Source organism: Dipodomys merriami, unplaced genomic scaffold (genome assembly GCF_024711535.1).
Source record: "Dipodomys merriami isolate MVZ:Mamm:240054 unplaced genomic scaffold, mDipMer1.0.p SCAF_7, whole genome shotgun sequence".
Lineage (NCBI taxonomy): Eukaryota > Metazoa > Chordata > Mammalia > Rodentia > Heteromyidae > Dipodomys > Dipodomys merriami.
In genome coordinates, this window is record NW_027206290.1 from 68,949,119 (window position 1) to 68,962,980 (window position 13,862).

General features: G+C 51.6%; 1 protein-coding gene across 1 annotated transcript; it reads right to left on the reverse strand.

The window, feature by feature from the left end:
- Positions 1-249: 249 nt before the first annotated feature.
- Trib3 (tribbles pseudokinase 3) lies at positions 250-11,454 on the reverse strand. The gene is made up of 4 exons (XM_070007765.1): positions 11,270-11,454; positions 8,655-8,945; positions 6,704-6,993; positions 250-2,315 (listed from the first exon to the last, which is right to left on the reverse strand). Exons 2-4 carry the CDS (start codon positions 8,943-8,945, stop codon positions 1,826-1,828), a joined length of 1,071 nt encoding a protein of 356 aa, XP_069863866.1. The 5' UTR covers positions 11,270-11,454; the 3' UTR covers positions 250-1,825.
- Between the last annotated feature and the right edge of the window lie 2,408 nt (positions 11,455-13,862).

The window sequence follows — 13,862 nt, forward strand, 5'->3', positions numbered from 1 at the left end:
ACACAAAGCAAGTTCTCTATCACTGAGCTATACTCCCAAACCTTCTTTTCTCAAAAAGGTACCCCACCTCAGACCCCATTACATCTAGAAGAAACAGAAAGTGTGCTGGAACATCAACAGGGTTGTAGGAAATCTGTTTTCATCAACCACTCAGCAGAGGTTGAGACATACCTGGCCTTCATTGTGGGGTTGGCTTGAAGGCAGAAAAAAAAAAAAAAAACAAGAAGAAATCCCCTGGGGAAACTAAAGTATTTTTTTACCCTTTTTATTAGGCACAAGGTGAAAATATACATCCTTGATCACCAAACCATGGAATTGACTGTGGTCCTGGACCCTGAATGCCCCCAGAAAAAGTGTCTATGTGGACACAGGAGTGGACAGGCCTGGAGCTGTCCAGAGCATTCCAAACCATGCCCTGAATCAGATAAGCAGCATTCTCTTGTTGCATTCTTGACCTTCTGACCAACATTCTTGGCCTGGAAAGGAGACTTTTTTGTTTTTGTGCTGGTCCTGGGGCTTGAATTCAGGGCTTGGGCACTGTCTCTGAGCTTTTTTCTCTCAAGGCTGGTACTCTATCACTTGAGCCACAGCTCCACTTCCAGCTTTTGGCGTTAACTGGAGTTAAAAGTCTCATGGACTTTCTTGCCTGGGCTGACTTCAAACCTTGATCCTCAGATCTCAGCCTCCTAAATAGCTAGGATTACAGGCATGAGCTCCCTGTCATGACTGAAACTCGTTTTCTTACAGTGTTGGAAATCCAGGGGTTTTCACATGCTAGACATGTGCTCTACACCCCTCAACCCAAAGAGATTTTTTTTTCTTTTTTGGCAGCATAGGGGGTTTGAATTTAGGACCTTGAAGTTGCTAGGCAAGTGCTCTCCTATGTGAGGCATTCTGTGAGCTCAAAGAAAGTATTTTTTTGGTTTTTGTTGGGTTCTGGGGGGGTTGTTTTGTTTTGTATTTTTCTGGTCATGGGGCTTGAACTCAGGGCCTGGGAGCATTGTCCTGAGCTTCTTTGTGCTCAAGGCTAGCATTCTGCCACCTGAGCCACAGCACCACTTCTGTTTTTTTCTGAGTAGTTTATTAGAGATGTGTGTCACAGACTTTTCTGCCCAAGCTGGCTTTGAACCGCAATCCTCAGATCTCAGCCTCCTGAGTAGCTAGGATTACAGGCATGAGCACCAGTGCCCGGCTCCAAAGAAAGTCTTGATGGGAGGCCAGAGCTGAAGAAGGCCAGCTCCGGCCTGACCCACGTTCACAGTATTGAATTGCAGGGTCAGGCCTGCAGCCTTTGGCACAGAGCTGCTCTTTCTGTGAAAGGTGCTAGATCCCAGGCAGCTAGGTTGTCACAAGAGGACTGTGCTGTGGTCAGCAGGGCCTGGCACAGCACAAGTGAAGGATGACCCTGGTATGAAGCATGCCATGCCAGACTTGTGGGCACATGCCAGCTATGCCAGCTGGGAGTCTTGTTTCCCTTACTTACTGCTATTTTCCCAGCACACAAAACAAGCCGTGCATACACACACACACACACACACACACACACACACACACACACACACACACACACACACACACACACACACACACACACACACACACACACACACACACACACACACACACACACACACACACACACACAGAGCACCCCAGCTAAAATGTGGGTGGTGGAAGAACACAGGTGTGCCTGTAGCACACCTGCTCCTCCTTTGTCCCTCCCACAAGGCACTTAGGTTTGGTTCATTCCAAAGAGGCAAGAGGAAGCTGGAAGACCCCCCAAACTCAGCCTGCTGTTTGAAGCTAAGCATCTACTACAGTGGCCCTAGCCATAGAGACTCAGCTCCCCTTTGCCCACCTCCTCCTCAGCCTCCAGCCGTGGTCCATCAGGGACCACCTGGTCAGCCTCGCAGTGGCCGGATAGGGATGGGACCAAGCGGATGGGGTCGTCTCGCAGCCATGGGTGCAGCAGGATGCCCGGGGCTGTGAGTCGCTCTGCTGGCTCCCGCCGAAGGAGGCAGCGGACCAGGCAGCGGGCCGGGGCTGAGAGGTCCTCAGGCAGCGCAAAGGCCCCACGGCGGATCTTGCCAAAAAGCAGGACAGGCTCTGAGTCTTGGAAGGGGTAGTGGCCAGCCAACATGGTGAAGAGGGCCACACCCAGGCTCCAGATATCTGCTGCCTTGCCGGAATAGGATGTCCTGGAGCTGAGGATCTCAGGTCCCACGTAGGCTGGACACGCATGCTTGTCCCGCAGAGAGTCGTCTGGCCCGGTCAGCACACAGGCGTCTTCCAGGTTTTCCAGTACCAGCTTGGTCCTGGGGCAGACACAGAGGAGTCAGGACCCCACTGGAATCCACAAGCCACCATCCACGCGCCATCACCTTCACTGGCACCCACCTGCCCAAGACCTACTGGCATATGATAGATAAGAGCCAGCCCTGGGCCACTAGATTGCCAATCCTGTCTCAGAGAAGGAAGCCCAGGCTCAGAGAGGTTAAATCATTTCTCAAGTCACAGAGCAATTAGTAAGATTCCCAAGGGAGCACACTTCCCAGCAAGGGCCTGAAGGGTTCAGTTTTTCTTCCACCAGATGCAAACTCAGTGCCCTGATGGCTGATTATCAGTGGAGAAACAGGATGGGTGCCAAACACAGCAGGTTCCTGCCTGAAAAGGGCCAAATAATAACACTGTGGCCCAGTATTTACTCTGTGGCCTCTGTGTACCTGGCCCCGGGCTAAGCTCAGTTCCTGGCTCATTTCATTCACCCTGGCTACAACCTGTATGCAAGACATGTTGGCACAGCTCCAGGGCACTGGCCTGGGATGACAGCCCTGGGCCTCACCCAGAGCCAAGGCTGCAAACCACTTGTCCTTCTCAGGCTCCCATTCCCATTTTGTCCAAAGAGAAGCAAGAAATAGTGACTTAAGCTGGGCTCGCATCACTCCTAGTCTGTCTGTAACTCTAGCTACTCAGGAGGCTGAGAGCTGAGGATCGCGGTTCAAGCCAGCCTGGGCAGACAAGTCTGTGAGACTCTTATCTCCAACTAACCAGCAAAAAGCCAGAAGTGAAGGCATGATTCAAGCAATAGATAGAGTGCTGGCCTTGAGCAAAAATGCCAAGTGGGAATGCAAGGCTCTATGTTCAAGCCCCTAGTACCAGACCATACATAAAAATTAAATTTGTTGCCGGGCGCTGGTGGCTCACGCCTGTAATCCTAGCTACTCAGGAGGCTGAGATCTGAGGATCGCGGTTCAAAGCCAGCCCGGGCAGGAGAGACCGTGAGACTCCTATCTCCAATAAACCACCAGAAAACCGGAAGTGGCGCTGTAGCTCAAGTGGTAGAGCGCTCGCCTTGAGCTGAAGAGCTGAGGGACAGCGCCCAGGCCCGGAGTTCAAGCCCCATGACCGACAAAAAAAAAAAAAAAAAAAAATTAAATTTGTTGGGGCTGGGAAAGTGGCTCAGTGGTAGAGCGCTTGCCTCGCATGCATGAGGCCCTGGGTTCGATTCCTCAGCACCATATAAGCAAAAAAAAAAAAAAAAAGCCAAAAGTGGTGTTCAAGTAGCAGAGCACTAACCTTGAGCTGAAGAGCTGAGGGACAGCGCCCAGGCCCAGAGTTCAGGACCACGACCGGAACCCCCCCCAAAAAAATTAAATTTGTTTTATTTTTCATTTTAATTTTTGCAGTGCTGGTTATCCAACCACAGGCCTCACTCATGCTAGGCAAGCACTCTACCACTGAGCTATACCGTCAGTCCCAGAGATCATATTTTAATGCGAAAAATTCCAGTTTTTAAGATGTTGGCAGCCAATGTCAATTAAAAAAACAAAAACAAAAACAAAACCATGATGCCAGGTACTGGTCTGTAATCCTAGCTACTCAGGAGGCCTAGATCTGAGGATTGAGGTTCAAAGCCAGCCTGCGGAGGAAAGTCCCTAAGACTTTTATCTCCATTTAACCATCAGAAAACAGGAAGTAGAGCTATGGCTCAAAGTTATACAATGCTAGCCTGCTAGCCGTGAGCACAAAAGCTCAGAGACAGTGCTCAGGCCCTGAGTTCAGGTCAAGCCCCACAATAAAGAAAGAGAGAAAGAGAAAGAAAGAAAGAGAGAGAGAGAGAAAGAGAGAGAGAGAGAGAGAGAGAGAGAGAGAGAGAGAGAGAGAGAGAGAGAGAGAGAGAGGGAGAGGGAGAGGGAGAGGGAGAGGGAGAAGAGAAAGGAAGGGAGGGAGGGAGGAGCAAAAAAAAAAAAGAGGGCTGGGAAGGTGGCTCAGTGGTACAGCGCTTGCCTGCATGCATGAGGCCCTGGGTTTGATTCCTCAGCACCCCATAAGCAGAAAAAGCCAGAAGTGACACTGTGGCTCAAGTGGTAGAGTACTAGCCTTGAGCTGAAGAGCTGAGGGACAGTGCCCAGGCCCAGAGTTCAGCCCCTGTGACTGACAAAAAATGAAAAAAAGAAAAGTGCACATATCCTACTGTTTACAACTTCTACTTCATTTTCTTCCGGTGCTAGCAGGGGGTGGGAGATGACAAAACCCAGAGCTTCTGAATGGCAAGCCAAAGCTTCTGAAAGCCTACAACATCTCCTGTAAACAACCCACAGAGCATTCCTGATGTGCCTGCCGCTCAAGGCACCACTTCCTGAGTGCCTCCTGGCATTGCACAAATGCTGACACAGCTTGGGGGAACTGAGTCTCTACTACTGCTTGATAAACGAATGCCACTGGGCAAGGCCAAACAGCAGGTGAGAAGCAGCAGCTCCATTTAAAACCCCAATGGAGGGGCTGGGAAGGTGGCTCAGTGGTAGAGCGCTTGCCTTGCATGCATGAGGCCCTGGGTTCGATTCCTCAGCACCACATAACCAAAAAGAAAAAAAGCCGGAAGTGGTGCTGTGGCTCAAGTGGTAGAGTGCTAGCCTTGAGCTGAAGAGCTGAGGGATAGCGCCCAGGACCAGAGTTCAGGCCCCACAACCGGACCCAAAAATAAATAAATAAATAAATAAATAAAACCCCAATGGAGCTGGGGCTGCAGCTCTACAGATAGCAGAGCAATTCCTAGCAATGTACAGGACCCTGGGTTCAATCCTGAGCACCATAACAAACAAATAAATAATAAACACATGCAGTTCTGTCTCCACAGTCTCCTTTCTGTCGACTCTTCCAATGAATGCCTTGGAAAGACCAGAGAACATGCTAAAGTTATGTTCACATGTCCCAGCTTACACACACACACACACACACACACACACACACACACACACACACACACACACACACACACACACACACACACACACACACACACACACACACACACACACACACACACACACACACACACACACACACACACACACACACACACACCACCTGCCCATTCTACATCTTACCAAGAGGCACAGTTGTCTTGACAGAAAATATAGAAGGAGCCTGGGGTGTAGCTTAGGTAGTGCAGAGTACCTTTGCAACTTTGCAAGCTTGAGGCCCTAAGTTCAAAGCCCAGTACTACAGTCCTCCCCACCCCCTTCCTATTTCTGAAATAGAAATTCAGCCTTCGGCAAACATCAGAATACAACAACTGCTCCAGGCAAGATGGATGGCCTGGAGATTATTAGGTGAAAGTTTAAGAAGAAACAGGATGTTTATATGCGTCTCTAAATTCCTTCCCCTCCACTCCCTGCTCAAGATATATATTACAAAAGGAACACTTTAGAATTTTACAAGCCAGGTGTGCACCCTGCCTGCAATTCTGGTTTGATTAGAATTAGGAAGAATGGTCCCAAATTGAGGACATAATTACTATTACTGGTGGAACCAGGATTTGTATGCAGTGCCTTTAAGTGCCTCTTGCTTGCTAAGCAGGCATTCTATGGCTGAGCCACAGCTCCACCAAAGGAATATAAAATAAAGAACTTCACATGGCAGACACCACGTTTACCTCATGATCAGGACTAATGACACATTAAGGACACATCAACTTGAGCCTCCCAGTATAAAGTGATGAGAAGGGCCTCTTGATTCTGTGGTATTGTGTGTGTGTGTGTGTGTGTGTGTGTGTGTGTGTGTGTGTGTGTGTGAGAGAGAGAGGGGGGGGGGCGGGGAGAATACTGAGGCTTGAACTCAGGGCCTGGGCATTGTCCCTTAGCTTTTTCACTTCAGGCTCTACCACTTAAGACGCTCTGCCTTTCTGCTGGTTACACAGATCTTCCTGCTGGGACTGGCTTCGAACTGTGATCATCAGATCTCAGCCTCTGAATAGCTAGGATTACAGGCATGAGCCACCTGTGGGGCCCAGCTTGTGGTATTCTTTTTTCTTTTCTTTTGGTGCTGAGGATGAAACCCAGAACCTTGTGCATAAATATGCAAGTATGCTACCACTGAGCTATATTCCAGACCTCCAGCTAATTTGCTATTTTTGCTAAAAAAAAAAAAATCGCCTCCAATCTACAGGGCACATCAGTCCAATCCAAACTGAAGAATCTACACTGATTAGATACTGACCGGTACCCTTGAAAAGGTCAAGATCAGGCAGATACAGGTGACTCACAACTGAGTTACATCCCCAGCCCAGCGCACCTTCCTAGGTACTCCAGGGGTGGCGTTTTGAGACTAGCCCTGGCATAAACTGGGGAGACCTCCTGGGCCTCAGTTTCCCCACCTCACCCATCTCCTGGGTGCATCTCACGGTCTTGGTGGCCACACTCACCTCTCCCAGTTGGTGAAGACAAAGCGCCGCAGCTTGAGGTCGCGCAGGACCAGGCCGTGCTGATGGCAGTGCGCCACTGCGGCGGCCATCTGACGGAAGAGCGCAGCGGCCTCGGGCTCGGGGATGCGGCGGCGCCTGCGCACCAGGCTGTGCATGTCCCCACAGGTCCGAGAGAAAAAGACGTAGAGCTGAGGGCCCCGTAGGACCTCAACGGGCCGGGCCACAAGCTGGCTGGGGGGCAGCTGTGCGTAGGGCTCCAGAACAGACCGGGCCTCACAGACCGGGTACACCTGTGGGCAGAGCACAAGATGAGCACCACTGGGGACCTGGGGAGCCCACTACCCTGGTAAACAGGCACTGAGCACTGTCGCCTGCTTACCCAACCCTGCCAACACCATTGCAAAGGCAGGTGACCCGCTCCACATTTCACAGTGAAGAAAGCTGAGGGGCCACGGGGTCACCAGATGCTAGGCTGGGCCTTGGAACCCAGGCCCTTCTTCATCTGTGCTTTTTTTTTTTTTTTTTTTTTTGTTGGTCGTGGGGCTTGAACTCTGGGCCTGGGCGCTGTCCCTCAGCTCTTCAGCTCAAGGCGAGCGCTCTACCACTTGAGCTACAGTGCCACTTCCGGTTTTCTGATGGTTTATTGGAGATAGGAGTCTCACAGTCTCTCCTGCCCGGGCTGGCTTTGAACCGCGATCCTCAGATCTCAGCCTCCTGAGTAGCTAGGATTACAGGCGTGAGCCACCAGCGCCCGGCTTCATCTGTGCTTTAAACTGCTATCCTCTTGATGCCTGAAGCTGTGAATAATTTCATACAGAAAAACAACCCCTGAAGCAGAGAGACCCAGAAGATCAGAGATGGAGTGTGCTTATCATCACCCAAGCTTCCAGATGTGATGCACAACTGTAATTCCAGCACTTAGAAGGCTGAGGCTGGAGGACTGCAAGATTGAGGCCAGCCTAGATGACACAGCCAGTCTCTGCCTATAAATGAATGAATGAGCCAGGCACTGGTGGCTCACACCTGTAATCCTAGCTGTTCTGGAGGCTGAGATCTGAAAATCCAGGTTTGAAGCAGCCTGGGCAGAAAAGTCTGTGAGACTCTACCTCCAATAAACCACTCAGAAAAAGCTGGAAGTAGCCGAGTGCTGGTGGCTCACGCCTATAATCCTAGCTACTTAGGAGGCTGAGATCTGAGAATCACTGTTCAAAGCCAGCCTGGGCAGGAAAGTCCGTGAGACTCTTATCTCCAATAAACCACTAGAAAACTGGAAGTGGTGCTGTGTCTCAAGCGGTAGAGCGCTTGCCTTGAGCTGAAGAGCACGGGGATAGCACCCAAGCCCAGAGTTCCAGCCCCATGACCAACAAAAATAAATAAATAAATTAATTGAGGCTCATGGACAGTGCCAGGCCCTGAGTTCAAGCCCCAGGACTGGCCAAAAAAAAAAAAAGATCTACAAAGCCACCTTCTCTGAGCCCTGCTGACCACCCTTTCACTCACCCACCCAGCTCACACTCAGCTTACCTGTGCCAGCCACAGGGAGCTAACTGGATTGACAGCCATGGTCCTACTCTCCTTTGTGAGGACAATGGGGCTGAGATTCCCAAAGTACCAGGTGCTAAGTCCTCTGGGGCCTTTCTATAACCCCCTTTGCCCTCTACCTGGCTAACTCTGTCTCAGGCTTTGCTGACAGCCCCTTAAACACTAGCATCTCTCCACCGTGTCTAGAGTGGTTACATGCTGTGGGCTGTGTGGATAAGCTGCAGATGCCCCGGGGCTGGGCACAGGCCTGCTTCACCTCTTTGGCTGCAGCCCAGCTAAGAGACTACTGGCTGTGTCCCAATGCACACATCAATAAAGGAAGAGTGCTTCTGCACTCCAGCAATCCTCTAGTGCCCAGACTCTTTGCAGCCCCCTGGGATGCTCCAGGAGAGAGTCCCCAAGACATTACCTTGCAGGTGTATTCCAGACCTGTGGGGCTGTGCAGGGCCCGGTGGGCTCGCCCACCCTCCTCAGGCTCCAGGAGGATATAAGGTCCCAGCTGGGAGGCAGGGGCTACTGCAGGTGCACCGGCTGGACCAGGCGGTGGGCTCAGGGACAGTGGGCAGGTTGGCAGCCCAGGCTGGGGTCTACTCCGAGCTCGTTTCACGATAGGACAATCAGTATCTAAGTCATCACTGGACTCCAACCCCTTCTTTCTGGAGTGGGTACCAGCAGGAGCAGCGAGAGGGGTGGCTTGCATCTAGAAAGAAGGGAAGAAGAGCATTATGGGAGGTAGTGAGTGGCTCCTCCCTTCTCCTCTGGTGAGGAAGTGCATCAACACAACCCTGGGAAGACCTTCCAAACAGTGGGAGAAATAAAGCATCCTGTAGATGGGGATTGCTGGGATCTAATCCTGGCTTTGGCACTTCCTGGCTAGGTGGGAAAGTTCTTCCACCCTTCTGCCCTGGTTTTTGTGAAATGGGAACAGGATGTAACACTCACAGGATTTGGGGAGCAGAAGCTCACATCTGTAATCCCAGTCACAGAGCGGGTACAGATTGAGAGGACTGAGGTTCAAGGCCAGTCCCAGCAAACAGTAAAATCCACCTCAAGAAGCCAGCCAGGCTGTAATCTCAGCAACAGGAGAGGGATAAATAGGATTTCCGTTCTATTCCCCCAGGGCAAAGACTTCATCGAAATCACGCTAGAGCAAAAAGGGTTGAATATGGCTCGGGTGCTGGAGCACTGAAAACATGAAGATCTGTGTTCAAATCCCAGTACCTGCCGTCCCCCCCCCCCAAAAAAAAGAAGTTATACAAAAACAGTATATAAAGCCTTGCACAGCAGGGTAGGGAACAGCAAAGAATCATCACTACTGCTTCATTATTACTATTGTTATTGGTGTTATTTATTAGCAGTATTTTGGCGGTACTAGGAATTAAACTCAGGGCCTCACCATTTCAGCCATGTCTTTTGCTTTTAGGGTTTCCCTCACCCCCCCCCCACTTTGGGTGGGGGATTATTTGTTTCTTTCTTTCTTTTTTTTTTTTTTTTGCCAGTCATGGACCTGAACTCTGGGCTAGTCGCTGTCCCTCAGCTCTTCAGCTCAAGGTGAGCGCTCTACCGCTTGAGCCACAGCGCCACTTCTGGCTTTTTCTGTTTATGTGGTGCTGAGGAATGGAACCCAGGGCCTCAGGCATGCAAGGCAAGCACTCAATACCACTGAGCCACCTTCCCAGCCCTGTTATTTGTTTCTTCAGATATGGGTCTTAGCAAAAAGGCCTTATCCTCCTAACTTAACTTGACAAATAGTTGGGTTTACAGGTAAGTGTCCAAGATTACAGGCATGCACCCTGGGCATTCTAATACTTTGAGCCACAGCTCCACTTCTGGTTTTCTGGTGATTAAGATAAGAGTCCCACAGACTTTCCTGCCTGGGTTGGCTTTGAATCACGATCCTTCCATCTCAGTCTCTTGAGTAGCTAGGATTACCAGTGTGAGCCACCAGGGCCTGGCTTTAATGATTCATACTGTAAATCTTAAGAGATCTTCAGAGGGAGGAGGCTAGTATGACATTCTTCCCTGGGCCACCCGTGTAAATGCTCAGTACCCTGTGCAGCAGGGTGACCTGTTGCCACTCCGAGATTGGACATATTATATTCCAGGCTGTCTCATCCCAACACACATGGAAGCACCTGGCGGGCGAGGGGGGAGGCTGGGATACCCTGCTTTGGACGGATTGGGTAACTGACTTCTTAAACGAGCAAGGGATTGTGTAGCCTAAGCATGGAGGCAACACACAATATCTACCTCTTGCAGTTCCCTACCATTGATGGGCAATAAGGACCATGGGCCTCGCCACAGGCTCCCCCCACCTCCCCCCACCCCGGGGCAGACAGGTGCGCACACACCTCTCACAAACACCCTTCTTCCAGGTGACACACACCTGACCGTCCACAGACACACACACGTGCACGTGTGCACACAGGTGCAGCTCAGTCATCGACCTCCCCCGCCCCGCCTTCGGCCGCCAGGCCCCTCCCGTGGAAGCAGAAGCCGTGTTGCGGGGTCACAGAGCTCAGCGGACCCCCGAGACTGGCAAAGGCCGAGCCATGGGAAGGAGGTCGGGCGGGGCGCAGCGGAGCTGCACACCCCGAGGTCTGAAGGCGCATCCCACGCCGTCGGCAGACGTGCACTAGCCACGCACACGGTACCCACGCACACCGGGCAGCCCTGAGGCCCCTGGACCCTGTGCCCCGCGCTCCCTGCGCGCCCCACAGGTGTCCGCGCAGCGCCCAGCCCTTCCCGCGGCTCGAGCCCCGCACCCGCCATCACCCCGATCTCACCCCCGCAGGCTCCCGCAGAGCCCCGGACGCCGCAGCGGCTCCAAAGGGGCCCCGCGCTCACAAAGGCCGTCCGCACCCGCCCTCCCGTGCCCTCCTGGGACCTCCGGCCCCGCCCCGCCCCGCCGGGGCGCAAGCCGACCCCACGCGGGCGAACCCCGCGACCCGCCCTCGACCCCGGCCGCCCCCCGCAGCCCTCCGGCCCCCGGCAGGTGCACGCCGTCGCCCTCCGGCCGGGTACCTCGTGCTGGCGCCCCGCGCGGGTCCCGACGCCGCCTGGGATCCGAGCCGCCCGGGCACCGGCAGGGGGAACGCGGTCCGCTCGGTTGCGGCCGATCTCGTGCCCCACGTCTAGGTCGCGCCCCGTCGACGCGTGTGGAGCCTTCCCCGCTTCCGCTGCGAGTGTCCCGGGGACGCCGCGAGCCCGGCTCGGGCTTCGAGCCTGGGTGATGCAAACCTGAGCTAATCCGCAGCCGCCCGCCGCCCGCTGCCCGCCGCCCGCGGCGCGGGATTGCACCATCTCCGCCCCGCCTCCCGGGGGCCCCGCCCCGCCCCGCCCCGCCTCTCCAGCTAGGTCCGCCCCACGCCCTGCAGGAGCTGGCCCACTAGGGCCGGAGTTTGCGGTGCAGATTGTAGCCGCTGACTCCCTGTCACCTTGGGGGGAAAATAGTTTACTTTCTAAACCTCTGTTTCCCCATCTATAAGTGGAAAGAACATCCTTTTCAGGGGTGTGTGTGTTTAAATCTGAGTTTAAATCTGGGATACCACTGGAACCATGCTCCCCAGCTCTTATACGTTGACTTATACTTCAAATAAGGTCTCATGTGTCAACCTGGACCCTATCCTTCCATTTATGTTTCCAGTGTGGTTGGGACAGTAGGTTTGTTTTACCAAGCCTCGCTTTTATTGATTTGAGATAGGGTCAAAGGAACATTTTGCAAAGTTTGGAGTAGCTAGGATTACAGGCATAAGCCACTAAACTGGCTTCTTTAGTTCAAACAAATACAAAACAAATCAATAAACAATCTAAGAGCTGGATGCTGGCGGCTCACTCTGTTAGCCTTACTACCCTACCGGCTGAGATCTGAGGGTAGAAGTTACAGGATCAAGGATCTGGCTATTTCCTTGCTGGAAGGGTCAGCCCAGGCAGACTAACCTACGAAACTCTTATCTTCAAAAAACAGAAGTGGAGGTGTGGCTCTTGTGGTAGCACGCCGAACTCAAGCAAAAAAGCTAAAGGAAAGTGTGAGTACAAGCCCCAACACAAAGCTAAACTAAATCCAGCTCCAAACCAGCCATGAAGCCACCTAAGAGCCTTGCTAAGACTTAACAGATTTTAAACTCAGCTGACTCTGAAAAGAATCAGTGTCTGAGCTTGGATGAGCAGCTTCCTAGCATTCATTTCACAGAGACATACCATCTGCCCCAGAAAAGTCTCTTCAAATCCTGTCTTGGGCTGAGGGGTTGGAGAGGGGATAGGTCAATGGTTGAGCATTCATCTAGTCTGTACCTGTGTCTGGCCTTAGTTCCAACACCAGCACCTTTTTTTTTTTTGGGTGGGGGTAGTCATGGGGCTTGAACTCTGGGCCTGGGCGCTTGTCCCTAAGTTCTTCAGCTCAAAGCGAGCACTCTACCATTTGAGCCACAACACCACTTCTGGCTCTTTCTGTGTATGTGGTACTGAGGAATTGAACCTAAAGCTTCATGCATGTGAAGCAAGCACTCTACCACTAAGCCACATTCTCAGCCCCCATGTACTATTTAAACAAACAAAAACTCTCCTCTGCATTGCTCTTGTAGATTATAGCAACACTCACTTCCTAGAGTTGTTGTGAGGATTAAATAAATTCACACATACAAAATACTTAGAACAGAGCTGGAGGTGTTCTTGCCTAGCAAGGCCCTGAGTTTAAACCCCAGTACCACCAAAACAAACAAAAAAGTCAAATAGAATGAGTAGAAACACTGGAGACAGAGGGGAGACAGGACTGTTTAACAGGACTGAACCCCAGGCCTAGGAGGCCCTGGTGCCTCAAGTTTGGAGCACCACTGTGAAGTCACAGGGGTCCAGCAACTTCCTTGAAAATGCCTTTTAGGTCTTGATATCAGACTTCATCAGTACCAAAGGCCTGCTTTGTTTTCCTGGCTCCAGGGACCAGCTCCTCTGGGGTTCAGAGCCTGGGGCACACCAAGGGATTCCAGCATCTCATTTAATCCTAGCTACTCTTCTGCTGTAGGAAGTAATGAATGAACTTACTTTTTATCTATGTGAGATAGCCAAGAATGGCAGGAATAGATGCTTGCTTGCTTTCTCTCTTTCTCTCTCCCTCCTTCCCTCCCTTTCTCCCTCCCCCCTTCCTTCCTTCCTTTCTTCCTTTCTTTCTTTCTCCTCTCTTCCTCTCCATTCCTTCCTTCCTTCCTTTCTTTCTTTCTTCCTTCTTTTCTTTCTTCCTTTCTTTCTTTCTTTCTTTCTTTCTTCCTTCTTTTCTTTCTTCCTTTCTTTCTTTCTTTCTTTCTTCCTTTCTTCCTTCCTTCCTTCCTTCCTTCCTTCCTTTTGGGCCAGGCCTGGGCTTGGGCTTGGGTGCTGTCCCTATGATCCTTTTTGCTCAAAACTATAATTCTCCCACTTGAGCCAAAGGACCACTTCTGGCTTTTACTGTGGTTAATTGGAGCTAAGAATCTAACAAACTTTCCTGCCTAGGCTCACTTTAGGGTTTTTTTGTTTGTTTTTGTTTGTTGTTTTTTTGTCGGTCGTGTGGCTTGAACTCTAGGCCTGGGCACTGTCCCTGAATGCTTTAGCTCAAGGCTAATGCTCTACTACTTGAACCACAGAG